Raw genomic sequence first — 23,124 nt, 5'->3', positions numbered from 1 at the left:
CTACCACTCAAGTGAATAGAATCACTTTGTTGGGGGTATTGGGCTGGTCATTTATTGATCTCAAACAATTAGCCCCCCGCCATGGATGGGGCATCGTGGTGGTCTGACGCAACGACGCGCATTTGTGGCGGAACATAAGCCGCTTCCTCCTGGAATGTGATCAATCCTGTGCTAACCGTGCCACCGCTTGCTGCTAGTTTTTTTTACACCAACCGAGTGGGTGTAGTATCGTTTGGATGAGGCTAACAAGACCCACACCGAACAAGTCAGGTAGGACGATGTATGCACATAGTCGCATCTCCCCATTTAGTACCCTATGATGACTAATACTCCGACTCCAATTAGTCCTGATTGAGGGAAGAATGAAGAACGGGTCTAAAATAAAATATTTTAAGTCCAAATTCTTTTTTTAACTCTTTTTATTAACTCATTTATGAAAACCTTTTTATAACTAGTTTGATTAAGCCCACTTCCTAAAACGTTTTCAAATAACTTTTTAAAATCCCATTTTTAAAAACCTTTAAAAATTACTTCTATGAACACTAAAAAAAAAAAGCTACATATAGAGGCAATCCAAAATTGCATCTAAGTATATATTTGTAGCCTCTAATAATGGTGTTTAGAAGCAATTTTCTCGCTGCCTCTAATTAGTCCGTCACTAATTATAGGTTACCACTAATACCACCTTTTAGAGACAGATAAGTTATGGTGTTGCTAAAGACACTTATCTTTAGAGGGCACCATATGCTTGTCGATAATTGTTGGTTGCCCCTAATGCCACTTTTTTGAGGCACAAAACTTGAAGTGTTTCTAAAGCCACTTACATTTAGAGGCGACCATAAGTCAGTCGCTAATTATAGGTTGCCCCTAATGCCACCTTTTTAGGGCAGACATGTTAGATTGGTGATAAGACTATTTATATTTAGAGGCAACCATAAGGTTGTCTCTAATTATAAGTTGCATCTATTGCTTACTTTTTGGGGCACACAAATACTATTTCTAAAACCACTAATGTTACATAGTGTAAAACTAGTAAATCAATACAACTATTCCCAACAACAAGTTCTCAATTTGGAGACTTGTGCCACAACACCTGAACTCGAATCCGGACCTAAGCTCCGACTAGCAACCTGCAAAAAAGGGACCCATCCTGGAGGTTTGGGTGGTATTTTCCCCTCCGAAGCTTAAGTCAGGTATCAAGAATATGAAGGAACTTTTAGAGAGAGAAAGTAGAGAGAGAGAATTTATGGCAGAATAACAGTACTATGCTCTTAAAAACGTACCTTTCCCCTGATTTCAAGGACTATTTATACTGTTTGAAATGACTGTTGTACCTTGATGTCACCCTAATTTGGGAGCATCTGATTGGCTAAGTAATAATAGTGTGACACGTGGCAAGTGCTGATTGGTGAGTACACCTCACTCTTTTGCATAATTAGGCTTTACCTGTACTGGGCCTAAGTGCAATTTAGGGCCATAAGGGGGGTTTTTAGTACATCTTTTCCTCAGAAAAGTGTACTTTAGCTGCGCCCATACAACCTGCTGACCCATGTACTTTATTTACATAAACGAATGCAACATGTAAGGCTAAGATGGTGCCACGTGTTATCCCTGTAGCCATTGATTTTCAAGCTACAACATTTGCCCCTTAAAAGAGGAAGTTATCATTTTGGCGCCAAGACGGTTGGTTTCCTCTTTTAACTGACCAGAACTGCCCTTCTTTTTTCAAAAAAGAGGCGCCATTTAGCCGATCTTATCAGGTCAACCCTCAAGGCATTTTGGCAACCAACGGTTATTTTTACTGGATGAGGGGGTCACTTTCACCCCTCTATAAATATGCTCCTTTGTCGTTTCTGGAATCATTTTAACATCCTTGAGAGATTTTCTAGAGAGAGAGACTCTTCATTTTTTACTGAGCTTTTAGAGAGAGAAAGTTCTTCTGTCCAAGCTCTTGCTACGTGTTCTTCAATTCGTCCGAAGTTTCATCCAGCTCGTCCTTGACATCCGTCCGAGCATTTTCTACAAGTATTACTTCATTTACTTCCCTTGTATTTTCATGCATTTTTTAAGAAAAATGGATTCGTCTTCTTCATCGAATAATCCCGGCCGCTCAAGGGTTGGTTCTGACTCTAGAACAGAGAGCCTTTCTTCTTCGGCATATTCTAGAGTTGGACCTATCTCGGCCGGACATGCATTCTTTCATTTTGGACATGAACGGCAAAGTCAGACGACCCAGTCTTTACCTATGCAGGGTAATCTGGCGCGCGTCAAGAAAACGACTCGCATCAGACGAGGGATTAACCTTCCGACCTCCAGCTTAGAAATGGAGGCATCAACTGGACGAATTCCCGCTGACAGGGAGCTCGAAGTCCAGAGTGCCCGTCCAAAAATTCAAACTCCTTATCCTGGAAACGTCCAGGAGGAGACTATTGCTAGAGGGTCTCCAGACCCCAGCCCGTCCAGGCAAGAGGCGGCCTATGAGGAGCTGGACGAGGCGGAGGCATCTTCTACTCCGGCCAGCGACTCAGAGGAGTCGTCCACAACTTCGTCGGAGATAAGGCACCGGTTGGGCCCCTTATCTGGCCCTAGGTTCATTCTAGCCGACAACAGTTGGCTAGGACGAGTAGTTCCGGATCTCAAACATTTTTCTTCCGTCATACCCATGCCGGGGTACCGCTTCGTTCTTCCAGGCCGGGATGACACTATACTTAGTGCTCCTGCAGGCCATTTTGCTGTATATAGGCTGGCCTTAGATGTTTGGTCGCGGTTTCCCTTGCATCCCTTCATTGGCCGCCTTCTCCACTACTATAGCATAGGACATAACCAACTTGCCCCAAATTCGTGGCAAAATATTTTGACTTTTCTAGCCGTCTGCGAACTAAAGGGTGTTGACCCATCGCTGGCCGCTTTCTCCTAAATTCACTACGTTTCCAAGGTTCCAAAAGCCGTGGACGGAGCTTGGTTCAGTGTATGCAACCGTCAGGGCTTCATGACGTCCTGGGACAAGACGTCCAAAATGCATGCCTGGAAGGCTGAGTTTCTGTTCGTCCAGGCGCCTAACGAGGCTGTAGCCAGACGTCTTAGGTACTTCAGCCGGGCTACTACAAACACTGGACGAACAACGTCCTACCTTGAACTGGAGACTGAGGAGATGATGGACTACTTCAGAATTTCGAAGTATTCCATCAACGATTCCTCCTTTAAGGGCCCGTCCAACTAGATTCCCTTCAAGGAGATGTTTTATAATGATAACTTCTTGGTTGCTGCCGGCTTGCGGCAGGCCGAGGATAGAGGTATTGTAACACCCCGATAATTCTCTCTTTCTGGAAAATACTTTTATAACAAATCTAGAGAATTACCCAGGCATTATCGCCCGTGTGATAACGTTTCGGCTTACTCAGAATTTTGCAGCGGAAAAATAATTTACTAAATAAAACCAACTTTATTAACTTGTGAAATAAATGACAACTGTTTTGAAACTAAAGCACACCAACTAAAAACCTCAAACTTAAGTAAAGATGTCCCTACGAAAACAACTTCAACTATACTAAGTATAAGCCTCTCCATTCCAGATTCCCAATGCAATGCATCTGCAAACCTGTAATGTCAATGCAATACTGACTCTGCTCACCAGAAGGATCATCACAGGATCAATAGGCAAAGCCATGATCACACACACAAACAAGCACGTAACCAGCAAAGCTGAGTACTACATATCAGACATATAAATAATCCTAAGCATGATACTACAAACATAACTTGCAGGAATAAATAATAACATGAATAAGTAATACTCTACAGACAACTTTCACTGAACTACACTTGACCCAACTTTTTATTACTTTAATGGAATAGTTATTGGACGAGTTGACCAACCAAAAATAGGAAATACGGTCATGACTCCGTAAACCAGAATGACCTACGATATCGAGGAACCTTTGAACTAAAGAGGAATGGTGATCAATCCAACCCTCGAAAATACATATCACGGCGGACTATGTATCCCAACCCTTAGTGTCCAACTCTCACTACAAGAATACACGTCAATAACGACGGCTAAAAGCCGACGTTAATCATAAAAAAGCCGTCGGTAAAACTATCAACGACGGCCAACCGTCGCTGAAAGCCGAACGTTGTAGATGTAGACGGTATTTGGCAAATCAACGACGGCCAAGCCGTCGTTACAGGACTACCGACGGTTCTTTACCCAATTAGCGTCTGTGCCAGCAGACGGTCGTTATACTTGCATCACCGACGGTTTAGCGCGGTCGCTGATTTACCGACCGTTTACAGCCGTCGTTGCACGAACGTCAGCTCCAAGCAGACGGTGATTCGCCGTCGGCTTTAAGCCGTCGCTGTTGTGGTAAGCTGTCGTTACTTTATGTCTAGCCATCAGCGGCACCTTCTTTGAGCAACGACCGTTTAGCCGTCGTTGTCTGAAGTTTAGCCGTCGTAATATATTTTTATTACGTTAAATAGTATTATAATATTATATATTATAATTAAACCTGAACCTGTACAATCATCCAGCACCAAAAGAACTACATTAAACCTGAGCCCACATTGCCTCCTTCGCATTCTAACTAAAAAAATATGTAATTTAAACATCAAAATGGATTAGATTTATGTACACAAAATGCATCCAGATGTCGGGGAATAAGTTATAAATGTCTATAATTAGACAAACTACCTAGATTAGTTATATGTACGCAAAATAGATACCGCTGTCGGAAAATCGAGTTCCAAAATGTATACCTACACAACTAAAATCAAAGCTAGATATATACAAAGAAATATACACTATAAGTTAGTAATCTAGTTGCCAAAACCAAAAAAACTACACTGTCGTGGGTGTCTCAGTAGCACCAGTGCCACCAGCAGACCCTGGGTCATCGTCTGGTCTGCGTTGTGGAGAGGGTCCTGTGTTGCAACCAGAGAACAAGTGGCCGAAATTAGACATGTTCCGCATCATTTCTTGGACGAGGGCCCGATTTGACTCTTCCAGCCGTGCTGCGAACCTTGCCTCCGCTTCTTCCATCCGTGCAGCGACCTTTGCCTCCACTTGCGCCTCAAGCTGAGAATAAATCGACGGCGCATATGGTTGTGAAGAGCCATCTCCTCGCCCCGATGTAGAGTTGTAGTACAAATAATCTCCCTGACCCAACCCCTGCACTTTACCTCTGTTCCTCCCACCCACTGTCTCCCAATACAACAAATCTGGGTTCGGCTGTGACCCCTGAGTGGTACAATCATCCAGCTTCTTGTTGTATGTCTCCTGCATTTGGTTAAATACTCATATTCATGCATTTTCAAGAAATATGGCCTATATTTTGTAATTTCAATCTAAACTACAATCTAACACATTATACTAAGTATATGTATCATATTTGAGATGTTTATGATTCAAACTAACCTAAACTAACTCATATTCATGCATTTTCAAGAAATATGGCCTAAAATGAGCTAAATGACCTATATTTGGTTCTAACTTGCCTATATTTTGTAATTTCAATCTAAACTACAATCTAACACATTATACTAAGTATATATATCATATTTGAGGTGTTTATGATTCAAACTAACCTAAACCAACTCATATTCATGCATTTTCAAGAAATATGACCTAAAATGAGCTAAATGACCTATATTTGGTTCTAACTTGCCTATATTTTGTAATTTCAATCTAAACTACAATCTAACACATTATACTAAGTATATATATCATATTTGAGGTGTTTATGATTCAAACTAACCTAAACTAACTCATATTCACGCATTTTCAAGAAATATGGCCTAAAATGAGCTAAATGACCTATATTTGGTTCTAACTTGCCTATATTTTGTAATTTCAATCTAAACTACAATCTAACACATTATACTAAGTATATATATCATATTTGAGGTTTTTATGATTCAAACTAACCTAAACGAACTCATATTCATGCATTTTCAAGAAATATGGCCTAAAATGAGCTAAATGACCTATATTTGGTTCTAACTTGCCTATATTTTGTAATTTCAATCTAAACTACAATCTAACACATTATACTAAGTATATATATCATATTTGAGGTGTTTATGATTCAAACTAACCTAAACGAACTAATATTCATGCATTTTCAAGAAATATGGCCTAAAATGAGCTAAATGACCTATATTTGGTTCTAACTTGCCTATATTTTGTAATTTCAATCTAAACTACAATCTAACACATTATACTAAGTATATATATCATATTTGAGGTGTTTATGATTCAAACTAACCTAAACCAACTCATATTCATGCATTTTCAAGAAATATGGCCTAAAATGAGCTAAATGACCTATATTTGGTTCTAACTTGCCTATATTTTGTAATTTCAATCTAAACTACAATCTAACACATTATACTAAGTATATATATCATATTTGAGGTGTTTATGATTCAAACTAACCTAAACTAACTCATATTCATGCATTTTCAAGAAATATGGCCTAAAATGAGCTAAATGACCTATATTTGGTTCTAACTTGCCTATATTTTGTAATTTCAATCTAAACTACAATCTAACACATTATACTAAGTATATATATCATATTTGAGGTGTTTATGATTCAAACTAACCTAAACCAACTCATATTCATGCATTTTCAAGAAATATGGCCTAAAATGAGCTAAATGACCTATATTTGGTTCTAACTTGCCTATATTTTGTAATTTCAATCTAAACTACAATCTAACACATTATACTAAGTATATATATCATATTTGAGGTGTTTATGATTCAAACTAACCTAAACTAACTTATATTCATGCATTTTCAAGAAATATGGCCTAAAATGAGCTAAATGACCTATATTTGGTTCTAACTTGCCTATATTTTGTAATTTCAATCTAAACTACAATCTAACACATTATACTAAGTATATATATCATATTTGAGGTGTTTATGATTCAAACTAACCTAAACGAACTCATATTCATGCATTTTCAAGAAATATGGCCTAAAATGAGCTAAATGACCTATATTTGGTTCTAACTTGCCTATATTTTGTAATTTCAATCTAAACTACAATCTAACACATTATACTAAGTATATATATCATATTTGAGGTGTTTATGATTCAAACTAACCTAAACGAACTCATATTCATGCATTTTCAAGAAATATGGCCTAAAATGAGCTAAATGACCTATATTTGGTTCTAACTTTCCTATATTTTGTAATTTCAATCTAAAGTACAATCTAACACATTATACTAAGTATATATATCATATTTGAGGTGTTTATGATTCAAACTAACCTAAACGAACTCATATTCATGCATTTTCAAGAAATATGGCCTAAAATGAGCTAAATGACCTATATTTGGTTCTAACTTGCCTATATCTTGTAATTTCGATCTAAACTACAATCTAACACATTATACTAAGTATATATATCATATTTGAGATGTTTATGATTCAAACTAACCTAAACTAACTCATATTATTTTATTTTGCAAATAAAAAAGCCTATAATGCCTTAAATATATGTTTGAAGGTATGTACCGAGATTTGTTTTGCTTTCTTGTTTGCTGCGATTTCTCCTTTTCCAGCAACAGTTTTGAAATGAGTCTTCAAGAACAACTCGGGGGCGGTAGGGAGTACTCCTCCTTTACTCTTTGCCTGTACACATTGTTGAACAAAGACTTTATTTTTTACATATGCGGAAAAAATCATGAAATTCAAACTAAGTAATACATATGAAACATTCTTACCATCTTTTTAGCATGTTGTGCCGCGGAGATTTCTCCTTTTCCACCTGCATTTGACGGCCGACCACAATCAACTCTAAATAGTTCTGGGACATTTTCGTCGAGCATCCTATCAACTTCATTAGTGACATTACGGCCTAAATCTCGTGTCTTAGTATCCACTCCTTGCTGAAAATAGTTGGAACAAAAGTTTGCAATCTCTTCACACAAGTACGCATTACAAATGGAACCCTCCACACGAGCCTTATTACCAATTTTGCGTTTTAAATGATTAACGAACCTAATAAAGTGGTTATGAAAAGAGTTACGTAATTGCGAAAAATAATACAAAAGGATATATGAAAATGAAAGATAAGGTACCTTTCAAAGGGATACATCCAACGGTATTGTACGGGACCACATAGCCTAGCTTCGCGTGGAAGATGAACCGGTAAGTGTTCCATGGAATTGAAGAATGATGGTGGGAAAATCTTTTCAAGTTTACAAAGGATCTCGGCTATGTTCTTTTCCAATTTTTCCATGTCACTTACTGTGATGGTGGAGCAACACAAATCACGAAAAAAGAGGCTGATCTCGCTTTCCACACATGAACCGGGAGCAACTCCTTTAATGCTATCGGTAATAATCTTTCCATGAAAACATGACAGTCATGACTTTTCATACTGTGCAGCTTACCGGACTGCATGTCCACACATCTTGTTAAGTCGGAAGCATAACCATCGGGAAATTTTAAATCTCTCACCCAGTTGCATAATACTTTCCTTTGGGCTATGTCCAGTGCGAAAGGCGCTTTTGGTGGAGTTTCTTTTCCGTTCACATCCTTGGTAACATGAAGTTGAGGCCTTTTACACAATTTAGCAATGTCTTTTCTGGATGCAACAGTGTCTGATGTCTGTTTTTTCACATCCATAATTGTGTGAATTAGTTGGTCGAAAAAGTTTTTCTCAATGTGCATGACGTCAAGATTGTTACGAAGATGGAGAGTTTTCCAGTATGGGAGCTCCCAAAGACAACTTTGTTTGAACCACCCTTTTTTAACTTTTTCAAAGTATTAAGTGCTTCTGGCCCATCTGTAGCCTTTGGCAAGTCTTTAACACAAGACCACAACTCTTCCCCAGACATGATGTGTGGCGGAGACCCTTTTTCAACCTTATTTCTGCAAAAAGCTACTTTGTTGTTACGAAAAGGATGATCTAGGGTAGGAATTGACGGTGACAATCAAACCAAGAAACTTTACCCCCATGGTCGAGCCAAAAAGCTTTAGATTTGTCCAAACAATAAGGACATGCCTTTTTCCCAGCTGTAGCCCAGCCAGATAGCATACCGTATGCAGGAAAATCACTTATTGTCCAAAGAATGGCAGCACGCATATTAAAATTTTGTTTCCTAGAAATATCATAAGTTGTTGCTCCAACATCCCATAATTGCTTCAATTCCTCGATTAAGGGTTGCATGTACACATCCAAGTTTCCCTTCGGATTTTTAGGACCAGGAACGAGCAACGAAAGAAACATGAAGGGTTTCTTCATGCACATCGATGGCGGCAAGTTGTACGGGGTTAAGATGACCGGCCAACATGAATACTGACCCCCAAACTTTCCATGTGGACCAAACCCATCGGTACACAAACCGAGCCGAACATTCCTAGGCTCAGATGCAAATTCGTCAAAGGATCTATCCAAATGCTTCCAAGCTTCACTGTCGCTAGGGTGAGCCATTTTGTCTTCGGCTCTTGGATTTTTGGCATGCCATGTCATTTCTTCAGCAACATTTTTTGTTGCATACAACCTTTGCAATCTCGGTGTGAGTGGAAAATAAATGAGAACTTTCATTGGAACTAAAGACCCTTTAGAAGTCCTTTTGTATCTGTCGCTATCGCACACTCTACATCTGTCCAAGTGTGCATCAGTTCTCCAAAATAACATACAACCTTTGGGGCACGCATGAATCCTCTCGTGGGGAAGCTCTAATCCCTCCAAAATCTTCTTCGTATCGTAAAATGTGTTACTCATGTTGTTGTTGTTAGGTATTGCTTCTTTCACTAATGAAGCAAACGCATCAACACACCTATGTGGCAAATTGTACTCACACTTCAAAGATACAATTCTAGATGCCATTTCCAACACGGACATGGAGCTCCCTTCGTACAATGGTTCCTCAGAAGCCTTTAATAGGTCAAGAAACACCTTTGCTTGAGGATTAGGCTCCTCGTCCATTCCACTAGGCTCTTCAACATTGGACGGTTCTGGGTTATTCCCAAGAGCATCGAAAATCATTTCACGGTATGGATTAGATGGCTCATGTGCGGATCGAGGTAACTCTTCACCATGAGAATACCAATCGTAGTAATCAGGTATAAATCCCTTTTTATACACATGCACTTTAACCGTGTCTGCGTTATGCATACGTCTGTTCTTGCATTTCAGACACGGGCATCTAACTTCATCCAAACCTGGGCTTTCAGGATTTGCTTTGCAAAATTCAATGAATTCATCAACCCCCCTCAAGAACTCGGGCCTCAAGTTATGCCCATTATCATATCTATCATACATCCACCAACGCTCCTTCCGTTTCATGGTGCCCAATTCTACAATTCTAAATCATTTCAATCACAATACTCATTAACAACCCACATACGTACAATTCTATAATTCTAAACACATGATGATGCAAACATATTTATTTAAATACTTAAATTAAATTTATAACATTATCCAAACTTTTTCCACGAAAACAAATATGTCAAAAAAATATAAATATTTCAAATAGTGTAACAAATAAAGGAATGTGCAATTTAACTTTTATAACATTTAATAAAGAAACCATCATATAAATTATTGTGATAATTAATACACTAACTTAACCTTCGAAGTATTATAAACTAATAAATTAAAGCGTACCTAGAGGCGGCAGGGCAATCCAACGGCAAGGACACAGTAGAGAGACGACACTGTCTGACGGCAAGGAGACAGTGGAGTGTGGCCACCTACATTCACAAAGCAAACACTCACTTAAACGGATATATTGGAACAATCACTCGTCTTCTTTGTACCCATGATATGCAACAGAGCAGCGGATTACAATAATAACAATAACAAACTAACATGAAACTTCATAAGAATAAGATTCTTACAATTTAACGTAATAAAAATACATAATTATAATCGTTGTCTGTGTAAACAAGGACTTTATTCATATAGTAAGATAAGAATTGAACTCACTGGTTCCATAGCAACATTTAAGACCACGGTTTTTTGTGTCCCAATAATTCTGAAAATTATAACCATTCTGCTATCACTTTTTGTATGCTATATCCTCAAGCATATCTTTCAGGTCAATGTAGGCATTTAGCCACTTTAATAATTATGTCGAATGTAATAGGCAATTAAAACACTTGATTTAGCTATAGGTTAAATGACTTTATATGCCAAGTTGCAAACCATTGGAATTGGATTAAGGAGTTAGGATCCATTATAGAGCATCTTTGGCACTAGCTTTTAGAATATAGGTTAGTGGTTTGATAAGGTCTGACTACAACTTATCCCAATTAGTGTCCGGTTATTAGACGGTGCTTCGGCTGGAGCTTAGTGGTTTGGACAGTACTTGTGAAAAGCTAGTATGATTTGCTTTTGGTGGTTAGAGATAGCATTTCATAATTTTTATATTGAAATATGCTTCATACAATTTTCTGCTCCTTTATTGCTATTCTAATGTTTGTATTTTTATTCAAAAACACCTTATCCCAAATAGTTTCATTGAACAACTTATCCCATCGGTACTGAATAATTTTCTTATTCTTATGAAGTTTACTGATTTTTAAAAACTGAATTTTACTAATTAAAGCTAACTTTTACTGAATATACAGGGCATAAGGGCGGCGGTAATTCCTTCGAAATCAGATTTAAAACTATATATCTCCCATTTGTAAACAGAAGGAAACACAGCAAGAAAAAAGAATTATTGAAGGAATCAAAGCAAGAAAAATACCTTGGAAGGGCGGCAGATTCAGCGGCGGAAGGGCGGCAGATTCAGCGGCGGAAGGGCGGCAGATTCAGCGGCGGAAGGGAATAAAAATCAAAAATAAAATTAACCTGCAAAACAAATTTTCATATCTCAAAGTTCAGATTAAGAAGAATGAAAAAATTAAAAAACCTACAAGTACAAAAACTGCAAAATCGTAACAATCAAAAGCCCTAATTCGAATTCTAGGGTTCGAGTTTTCGAACAAAATTCAAGAAAAAATCAGAAAAAAAAAAAATTCGAGCCACTAACTTGCTTTTAGTGAAGAACGGGGCGAAATGCGAGTGAAATTTGAATCGAACTCAAAGCCTCTACGAACTTCTGGGTTTCGCCGGCGTGAGTTGTTTGAGAAATGGAGGTTTCGCCGGCGTGAATCGAATTCTGGGTCGTTGAAAAAAATGGAGGTTTCGCCGGCGATTTTTTTGAGTGCTAGTGGGAAGTTGTTTGAGAGAAAGGAGGAAACGAGTAACGACTATATTCTTGGGTCTGGGAGTTTGAATGGGAGTGGGTTTAAGTCATAAAACATTAGCGTCGGCTTCATTAATTTCACCGACGGTTTATAGCCGTCGCCCACCCACTAAAATTTCTGAAATTAAAAAAGTCATATTACCGACGGTTTAAAACCGTCGTTGATATTAGCGACCGTCAAATCCGACGCTGTTGCCTAAAAAAGCCGTCGGTAGCAACGTCGGCTGTAAACTGTCGCTGATTACATTTTTAACGACTGTTTTGTTGGCCGTCGCTGCATAGCTGTCGTTGCCTGGGCATTTTCTTGTAGTATCTAGACGTGCACCAGTCTAAAGTCTATAACTTATTCTCGTTTCACTTTACGTTAAATATATTTTATTACTTGTGTTGACACCACAACAACCAAATAACACACAATTCAATAACCACATAATCATAACAACATTCTTTTTATCTTTGATTAACAAGTGTTCACAACTTATCAATTAAGACTCCTTCTATTTCTTTTTATCCTTTATTGAACCTAGCCAACAAAACTCCGTACCTTTACATAGGTATAATCCATACTTACCAAATAAGATCCACGGTTCTTATAAGATAAATTAATAATCTCCAAGAAATCTATGTAACACATGATTCCAACTTACTTAAATTAATTCACTTACGAATTAATACCAAACTGAACTTATTGCTTGCATCAAACTTCCATACAAACAAGTCATACTCATACATATTCCAGTTTACATGTAGCACACAGGCAAAGTAACATGTAAAGCAATTATAGTAAATCATATACATGAACAACAAGGTCCTATACATGATACTAATAAATAAAACATCCCTAAGGCATGTTTCTAAACCATATAGCACGTAGACTATGTACGTACCTTGTGTAAACGCAACGGTAGGCCACTTTTATGCTCTAAAAGTCCCCTACTATGAATTCTCCGCCTAGAACAATAAATAATCAAGTAAATACTTGAACTAAAAAAATACAGCAACTTTAAAACGTCCCAAACCCTTTTAAACGTCTTTTAAAAATCGTTTTTATAATTTAAACTCTCGTTATTTTTAATCCCTAGTATATACAACTATTCTAGTGATTAAAAATCATTAAAACCTTAAAATACTAACTTTCTGAATTTCCAGCATTATAAAATTTTCTAAACCTTCTGAAAATATTTTAAATGCAATAAAAATCGTATTCTAATCAAAATTCATATTCATACTTTAAATATACGTTTCTAGTGATTTAAAACCCTAAAAACATATCTTTCATGATTAAAACTAAAAATAATAAATCTGAAATTTTTCTTTTATACATATGAAACCGAAAATATATTTTCAAATAAATAATAACTTAAATCATAACATGTAAATATAATAAATAACAATAAAAAATTAGACTTTAATGGAATCTTAAGGAGAAGTAAAGAAAAACAACCAAATAGGAGGAAGAGAGGCCGCGGCTGTGACAGCAGCAAGGAGGTGCGGCAGCAGTTTCTGGTTCAAATAGTTTGTGACGTTTCTTGTTCAACAAGAAACGTTACTTAGCGAAGAAGAAACAATTTTGAGAGAAAATATGAAACTCACGCTCAAGAGGAAGAGGAGAGAGAATGTCGAGTGAGAGAGAGAATTCGGAATACGTGCAAGGAGGAGAGAGAAAATAAGTGTAGGGCAAAATATTTGGGTTTTAGGATATTTAAATAGGCTAATCCTTTTGGGCTTAGGAAAAGAATTTCAATAATTAAAACTTTGATGACTAACAAGATGGGCTTATTAGGACTTTAGTCATCAAATATCCTTTCCCTTTTTATTACTTTTGGGCTTTCGATTCCATTAAGTTTCTTTTCAAATATGCTTTTAATAATTAAACTCTATTTAAAACACGCTTAATTAAAATATTACAAATTTTATTAAGCTAGAAAAATATTTTTAGTTGACTTTTAAAATAGTCAACCCTTTTTAAAAGTCAAATCATTTTCCAAACTCATTTGGATTTAAATATAACTACATAAATACTTAATATATTTATGAAAATCCTTTAAAAATGTGGGGGATTACAGTCTACCCCCCTTAAAAGAAGTTTCGTCCCGAAACTTAACACAAAACCCTCGTCTTTCGAAATTTGAACTCATCATTTCGAAAATCTTTGAAGAAGGTAGTGCCTCTCGTGCACTTTCCCATTTTTAAAACACTTGTTTACTTATGAACACTTTTCTTATGCGGAGACTCTACTTCTTTTGCACTAACATGTGCAAATTGCCCAACATAGGCATACATATACATGAAAATCTCATAAAAATAGACAAAAAGCGCGAAATTTATCGCATTCTACCCCCCTTAAAGAAAACGAGTTACGCCCTCGTAACTCACCTCAAGGAATAGGTCTGGATACTTTTTCTTCATATCCTCTTCGGCTTCCCACGTTGCCTCTTCTGACTCGTGGTTAGACCAAAGAACTTTGACAATATGAACATCCTTGTTACGCGTACTACGCACTTTCCTGTCGAGAATCTTGACAGGTCTTTCCTCATAAGTGAGGCTACTATCTATCTGAACTCTTCAGGCTCTAACACATGGCGCTCATCAGGGATATAGCGCTTCTTGGGATATGTGAAACACATCATGCATCTTTTCAAACTCCATTGGCAATGCCAATCTATAAGCTACTTTCCCAATGCGCTCCAAAATCTCATATGGGCCTACATATTTAGCACTCAGCTTGCCCTTTTTCCCAAATCTCATAACGCCTTTGGTGGGTGATACTTTCAGGAATACTTTATCACCTACAGCGAACTCATCTTCGCGCCGTTTTAAGTCTGCATAACTCTTCTGCCTATCTTGCGCAGCTTGAATTCGAGCCTGAATCAATCTAACATTCTTGACGGTCTCCTCAATGAATTCCGTCCCCAAAACTATATTCTCACTAAGTCATTCCAGCAAATGGGACTTCTACACTTCCGTCCATATAACGCCTCAAAAGGTGCCATTATACTCGCATGGTAACTATTGTTTGTAAGAAAACTCAATCAAATCTAATTGGTCCTCCCAACTTCCTTGAAAATCTATAGCACAAGCTCGCAACATCCTCCATAGTTTGGTTAGTCCTCTCAGTCTGACCATCGGTCGCAGGGTGAAAGGCGGTACTCATCTTTAATGTTGTCCCAAGGTTTGATTGGACCTTTTTCCAAAACTTGATAGAAATCTAGAGTCACGATCGAAATAATGTCCTTTGGAACTCCGTGCAACTCACTACATGCTTGATATAGGTTGTAGCGAGTTGCTTCTTCTTCCATGTCTCCTTAATAGGTATGAAAACAGCGGACTTGGTCAGTCTATCCACTATAACCCAAATGGTATCATTTCCACTCCTCGACTTGGGTAAGGCAGTCACAAAGTCCATAGAAATCGAATCCCACTTCCATCCAGGAACCTCTAGTGGTTGGACTTTCCCCATGGGCTCTTATGGTCTATCTTCACTTTCTGACAGGTTAGACACTTAGACACATACTCAGCTACTCTCGCTTCATGTTCGGCCACCAATATCACCTTAAGTCCTTATACAGCTTGTCACCCCCAGGGTCACAGAATACGGAGTATTATGCCCCTCATCCATAAGACGTCTCTTAGGTCGTTGCACTTCTGTGGTACACACCACCTTCCTTTAAACCTTAGACTCCCATCATCATGAATCTTGAAGTCTACTTCCTTACCTTGCTTCATTTTCTCTTTTATCTTATCTAGATGCTCATCCCCAACTTGACCCTCAATAATCTCATCGAAAACTGACACTCCCAAAGAAAGATTACTAGTCTAGCCTCACTTTCCCCAGGATTTAAAATTTCTAGGTTCAACCTTTGCATATCTCTACACAACTCCTCAGGGACTATCAAAGCACTCAAGCTATGACTCGATTTCGACTCAAGGCGTCAGCACCACATTTGCTTTCCCCTCATGATACTGGTATCTAGATCATAATCCTTAATCAACTCTAGCCATCTTCTTTGCCTCATATTCAAGTCTTTTTGGGTAAATATGTACTTCAAGCTCTTATGGTCTGTAAATATCTTGCAAGTTGCTCCATAAAGATAATGTCTCCAAATCTTCAATGCAAACACTATGGCAGCTAACTCTAGATCATGGGTAGGGTAATTAGCCTCATAAGGTTTCAATTGCGCGACGCATAAGCTATTACCTTACCATTCTGTTGCAACACACAACCCAAACCATTCTTTGAAGCATCACTATAGACCTCAAATCCCTCATTCCCATCAGGTAGGGTTAAGACAGGTGCAGTGGTTAAACGATCCTTCAAGATCTGGAAAGCTTCCTCACACTTCTCATTCCACTCAAACTTGGACTCCTTTTTCATTAAATTAGTCATAGGTCGCTATCTTCGAGAAACCTCACAAATCTCCTATAATAGCCAGCTAAACCCAAGAAACTTCTAATGTCAGTCACACTCTTTGGAGTTGGCCACTCACTCACAGCTTGAATCTTAGCAGGATCTACAGAGACTCCTTCCTTAGACACAAAATGACCCAAGAATGCTACTTTCTCCAAACGAAACTCACACTTAGAGAACTTGGCATATAGTTGGTTCTTCCTCAAGGTTTCCAAAATAACCCTCAAATGTTCATCATGCTCGATTTCATTCCTCGAATATATCAAAATGTCGTCAATGAAAACCACTACGAACTTATCCAAAACTCTGAAAGATTCTATTCATCAAATCCATAAATATAGCAGGAGCATTGGTTAACCCAAATGGCATTACAGTGAACTCGTAGTGACCATAACGCGTTCTAAAGGCAGTCTTAGGTACATCCTTATCAGCTACCCTCAATTGATGATCCTGAACGTAAGTCAATCTTCGAGAACACACTCGCTCCATTCAGTTGATCGAATAGGTCATCTATTCTAGGCAAAGGGTACTTGTTTTGATGGTAACATTATTCAACTCCCTATAGTCGATACATAACCTCATACTCCCATCCTTTTTCTTCACGAACAAAACAGGAGCTCCCCAAGGCGATGCACTAGGTCTGATATAACCCTTATCCAAAAGTTCTTGCAATTGCGTCTTTAACTCACTCATCTCAGGAGGTGCCATTCTATAAGGTGCCTTAGATATAGGTGCAGTTCCAGGAACTAAGTCTATGGTAAACTCAACAGCTCTTGCAGGCGGCATACCTGAAATTTCACTCGGAAATACGTCCATAAACTCATTCACTATGGAACATCCTCAAGTTTAACTCACTTCTTTACTCACATCTTGCACGCTACAGAAAAACAGCTCACACCCCTTTCTCATCAACTTCTGCACTTGCAGAGCAGAGATCACCCAAAGTTTTTAGGTTTCCCAAATCGTCTATATGAGGTAAATTTTCCCGAAGGGTTTCTCAACACTACTTTCTGGACTTCACAATCGATCCTGGCCTTGTAATGACTCAACCAGTTCATCCCAAGAATCACATCTAAATCTCCTAAGTTAAACTCGATCAAATCGGATGGAAAGACACTCCCTCCTATCTTCAAAGGTAAGTTCTTGAACAACTTAGTACACTTAACGACTTCCCCAGTAGGAATACTAACAGACAAGTCAATTGACTCATACTCCACTAATCCCAGACTCTTTAAAACAGAAGGCGAAATAAAAGAATAGTACCCCCGAATCAAATAACTTTTAACGAAAACTGAGTTGAATAGAGAAATTACCAGTTACCACATCCGCAGATCTCTCTGCCTCGTTATGACTCATCGCGAACACTTTGCCTGCAGGTTTGTTCTGGGTAGGATTCTCATTAGCAGCAGGCCTACTATGGTTCCCTTGGTTATTCTGACCTCCAGGCTTAGGACCCTGGTTCCCTATTTGATTAGACCCTGGTCTAGCCTGATTACCGTTTCCCTGAATCTTTAGATCTTTCCCGTGCTTGGCGTAGCACTCAACTCTCTATGACCCTTCTTCTGGCAATAAGACAGGTCACTGTCTCCCTTACAGTCTTCCCAGGATGGTTTTTGTTGCACCACTTGCAATGGTAACCCTTCAGGTCTACCCTGACTACGGTTATCCTGGTTGTTCTTCCTTGAAATTCCCATTTCCATTCCGGTTTTTCTTAAAGTTACTTGGTTCTCCTCCAGTACTAACCTCTTTCTCTTTTCACCAACTATTCCAGCCTTCTTATCCCTTCTCGATTGCAACCCATAAATATGAGAAGCTCTCCCATACACTACATCTAAGGATGTAAAGGTCTCACCCCCTAATCCCAGCTGGATTTCATCAGTCAACCCTGTTCGAACCTCTGAGCCTTAAGCTCCTCAGTAGCTACCACCTCAGGTGCAAACCTAGACAAGGTTATAACTTACTATAGTATTCAGAAATGGTCATTACCCATTCTAAGGTTAATGAACTCTTGAGGCTTTCTGTTTCTCATGAAGGCAGGGTAAAACTTTCCTCTCAGCACAATCACAAAGGCTTCCCAATTGAATCCCTCAGCAGCACTCAATCTAGCCCCATTTTCTCTCCACCACAAATCAGCCTCATCCTTTAGGTATAAAACAGTCTGTCCTACTCTCATATAGCAGGGCAATTACCTACCTCAAATATTTCTCAAATTCCCTAATCCAGTTTCTAGGAAGGTAGGGTCAGCTTGTCCCTTAAATAAGGTGGTTTCACTTTGGACAGTCTTTCAAACATTTCTCCAGCAGTCTCTGGACGTTCGACCTTGTCCTGGTTCAGTTTCTCCGCCAAGAGGCGAATAGCATCACTAATTCAGTGTTGTTAGCCATTCTCTTCGGGACTGAAAGTAATATACTTCTACTCAGGTTCAGAAAACTTACATAGTCATCTAAGCAAGGCAATACTTGATTTGATCATTAAAGATCGCATAACATACATTTCACTAAGTTTCAACATGGAATGTTACTAATATCATATAGTTGCTCACGTAAATAAGCTCATATTCACATGATATTGAGCAAGAAAATTGTAATCACATAATAAAAATAAATAATAAAAAAATATTTCCCATTACGTGCCCAAAATTAAATTCTTACTCCTTGAATTAAGCAAACTATATTTTTATTCTTCCATAGAAGGGAAAAAATGTGAAATAAAATAACAAGTATATATATTTTCCTAAAATGCTAATCCCATAAAACACTTTTGTCTTGTTGGCACATACCCAACATTATTCTTATAACTAAAACCTTATATACGTCTATATATATAAAAAAAAAATATCTATATGTATATAACCTATGGCACTACACTTTCATCCTTATCCTTATCTTCCTTATATTGTTGAGGTACGAAGTCTTCATCACTAGCTTCATCCTCTTCGTCAGTCTCATAGTAGTCAACGAATTTTCTTTTGATCTTAGACTGCCTAGTAGGTATGGTGTCCAAGTCTTCTTCAGGTTCAGATTCAATCCTCATACATGCATCATATATGTCTTCCCTGGTAGTACCTCTAGCATGATCCATCTTTATGATGACTTCATCATCCCTAGCATAATGTCTTCTCAAGATGCAACGCATTATCCAATGCAGTTCTTCATATTCCCTATGGTCAATGGGTGGATGATGGTCGTCGGCTTCATCGTCAGTCAGAACGATGGGGTTAAAATAGTTTCCTAGATTTGCAGCCATAATCGTAGAGCTACAACACAATAGACCAAAAGGTTTAGCACTCTTCCTAGCGTGTTCCCACCAACAATCAAAGGGTAAACAAAACAATGGCATGTAAAATATAACACCTTAGTAGGCAAGAAGGATATAACAATTAGCAGGGAAGAAAAACATTCATGCATCGTTAGCAGGGAAGAAAAATAATAATGATGCTGAACTAATTTTTCAATGCAGGCATATAATATTTCTATCCTATATGCCCTTCTTATACTACCCATTCTCACAATGCAATACTATACCTTAAAGGCATGAAACTAATGCAGACACTTTTTATAAATACATTACTTTTGTGCCTAAAAAAAAATTTTATAAAACTTTCGGTCCTAAGACATTCGAAATTTTTTTTTTTTTATTCGACCAAATTTTTTTTTTTTTTTATTCGGCTTATAAAATTTCCGAAAAAAAAAATTTCGAACTCCTCCAATTTCGGAAAACAAGATTTTCGAACCTTATTCCGAAAAATTTTCGGTTCTAAAAAAAAATTTGATCCTCAAAATATTTTGTCTCACTTTTCGAAATGAAACGTAGGAGCATACTAAGGTTTCCTCCAAATAACTAATAAGCTAGGTAGTTAGGCGCCTATAAGTCTTAAACTAACCTAAAGCTCCCAGATACCACTTTGTAACACCCCGATAATTCTCTCTTTCTGGAAAATACTTTTATAACAAATCTGGAGAATTACCCAGGCATTATCGCCCGTGTGATAACGTTTTGGCTTACTCAGAATTTTGCAGCGGAAAAACAATTTACTAAATAAAACCAACTTTATTAACTTGTGAAATAAATGACAATTGTTTTGAAACTAAAGCACACCAACTAAAAACCTCAAATTAAGTAAAGATGTCCCTACGAAAACAACTTCAACTATACTAAGTATAAGCCTCTCCATTCCAGATTCCCAATGCAATGCATCTGCAAACCTGTAATGTCAATGCAATACTGACTCTGCTCACCAGAAGGATCATCACAGGATCAATAGGAAAAGCCATGATCACACACACAAACAAGCACGTAATCAGCAAAGCTGAGTACTACATATCAGACATATAAATAATCCTAAGCATGATACTACAAACATAACTTGCAGGAATAAATAATAACATGAATAAATAATACTCTACAGACAACTTTCACTGAACTACACTTGACCCAACTTTTTATTACTTTAATGGAATAGTTATTGGACGAGTTGACCAACCAAAAATAGGCAATACGGTCATGACTCCGTAAACCAGAATGACCTACGATATCGAGGAACCTTTGAACTAAAGAGGAATGGTGATCAATCCAACCCTCGAAAATACATATCACGGCGGACTATGTATCCCAACCCTTAGTGTCCAACTCTAGACGTGCACCAGTCTAAAGTCTATAACTTATTCTCGTTTCACTTTACGTTAAATATATTTATTACTTGTGTTGACACCACAACAACCAAATAACACACAATTCAATAACCACATAATCATAACAACATTCTTTTTATCTTTGGATTAACAAGTGTTCACAACTTATCAATCAAGACTCCTTTTATTTCTTTTTATCCTTTGTTAAACCTAGCCAACAAAACTCCGTACCTTTACATAGGTATAATCCATACTTACCAAATAAGATCCACGGTTCTTATAAGATAAATTAATAATCTCCAAGAAATCTATGTAACACATGATTCCAACTTACTTAAATTAATTCACTTACGAATTAATACCAAAACTGAACTTATTTGCTTGCATCAAACTTCCATACAAACAAGTCATACTCATACATATTCTCAGTTTACATGTAGCACACAGGCAAGTAACATGTAAAGCAATTATAGTAAATCATATACATGAACAACAAGGTCCTATACACGATACTAATAAATAAAAACATCCCTAAGGCATGTTTCTAAACCATATAGCACGTAGACTATGTACGTACCTTGTGTAAACGCAATGGTAGGCCACTTTTATGCTCTAAAAGTCCCCTACTATGAATTGTCCGCCTAGAACAATAAAATAATCAAGTAAATACTTGAACTAAAAAAAATACAGCAACTTTAAAACGTCCCAAACCCTTTTAAACGTCTTTAAAAATCGTTTTTATAATTTAAAAACTCGTTATTTTTAATCCCTAGTATAGTACAACTATTCTAGTGATTAAAAATCATTAAAAGCCTTAAAATACTAACTTTCTGAATTTCCAGCATTTATAAAATTTCTAAACCTTCTGAAAATATTTTAAATGCATATAAAAATCGTATTCTAATCAAAATTCATATTCATACTTTAAATATACGGTTTCTAGTGATTTAAAACCCTAAAAACCATATCTTTCATGATTAAAACTAAAAATAATAAATCTGAAATTTTTACTTTTATACATATGAAAACCGAAAATATATTCTTCATAATAAATAATAACTTAAATCATAAACATGTAAATAGTAATAAAATAACAATAAAAATTAGGACTTTAATGGAATCTTAAGGAGAAGTAAAGAAAAACAACCGAAATAGGAGGAAGGAGAGTGCCGGCGGCTGTGACAGCAGCAAGGAGGTGGTAGCAGCAGCTTTCTTGGTTCAATCAAGGTTTTGTGACGTTTCTTGTTCAACAAGAAACGTTACTTAGCGAAGAAGAAACAATCTTTGAGAGGAAAATATGAAACTCACGCTCAAGAGGAAGAGGAGAGAGAAAATGTCGAGTGAGAGAAAGAATTCGGAATTACGTTCAAGGGAGGAGAGAGAAAATAGAGTGTAGGGAAAAATATTTGGGTTTTTAGGATATTTAAATAGGCTAATCCTTTTGGGCTTAGGAAAAGAAATTTCAATAATTAAAACTTTGATGACTAACAAGATGGCTTATTAGGACTTTAGTCATCAAATTATCCTTTCCCTTTTTATTACTTTTGGGCTTTCGATTCCATTAAGTTTTCTTTTCAAATATGCTTTTAATAATTAAACTCTTATTTAAAACACGCTTAATTAAAATATTACAAATTTTATTAAGCTAAGAAAAATATTTTTAGTTGACTTTTAAAATAGTCAACCCTTTTTTAAAAGTCAAATCATTTTCCAAACTCATTTGAATTTAAATATAACTACATAAATACCTTAATATATTTATGAAAATCCTTTAAAAATGTGGGGGATTACAGGTATGCCCCACTATTTTTCCCAAGTAAATCATCCGTCCTGACTATCATCTGTCTAACTCAGTCTTTTC

The 23,124-nt window shown here is 37.3% G+C and overlaps 1 protein-coding gene across 3 annotated transcripts; it reads right to left on the bottom strand.

The window, feature by feature from the left end:
- Positions 1-4,594: 4,594 nt before the first annotated feature.
- Positions 4,595-12,375, bottom strand: LOC104885488 (uncharacterized). Of its 3 annotated transcripts, none has more exons than XR_008967743.1 (4): positions 12,009-12,375; positions 11,724-11,827; positions 10,637-10,722; positions 4,595-5,275 (listed from the first exon to the last, which is right to left on the bottom strand). XR_008967743.1 is itself a non-coding variant. In XM_048636820.2 (4 exons), the coding sequence occupies exons 1-4, from the start codon at positions 8,255-8,257 to the stop codon at positions 4,838-4,840; spliced, it is 993 nt and encodes a 330-aa protein (XP_048492777.1). In that variant the 5' UTR covers positions 8,258-10,463; the 3' UTR covers positions 4,595-4,837. The 3 variants fall into 3 exon arrangements, 1 of the variants encoding a protein (XP_048492777.1); XR_008967742.1 differs by lacking the exons at positions 10,637-10,722; positions 11,724-11,827; positions 12,009-12,375 and adding exons at positions 7,531-7,647; positions 7,740-8,016; positions 8,097-10,520; XM_048636820.2 differs by lacking the exons at positions 10,637-10,722; positions 11,724-11,827; positions 12,009-12,375 and adding exons at positions 7,531-7,647; positions 7,740-8,016; positions 8,097-10,463.
- Between the last annotated feature and the right edge of the window lie 10,749 nt (positions 12,376-23,124).

The sequence above is a fragment of the Beta vulgaris genome, chromosome 9, assembly GCF_026745355.1.
Source record: "Beta vulgaris subsp. vulgaris cultivar EL10 chromosome 9, EL10.2, whole genome shotgun sequence".
Classification (NCBI taxonomy): domain Eukaryota; kingdom Viridiplantae; phylum Streptophyta; class Magnoliopsida; order Caryophyllales; family Amaranthaceae; genus Beta; species Beta vulgaris.
This window is presented reverse-complemented; position numbering and strand designations above follow the sequence as displayed.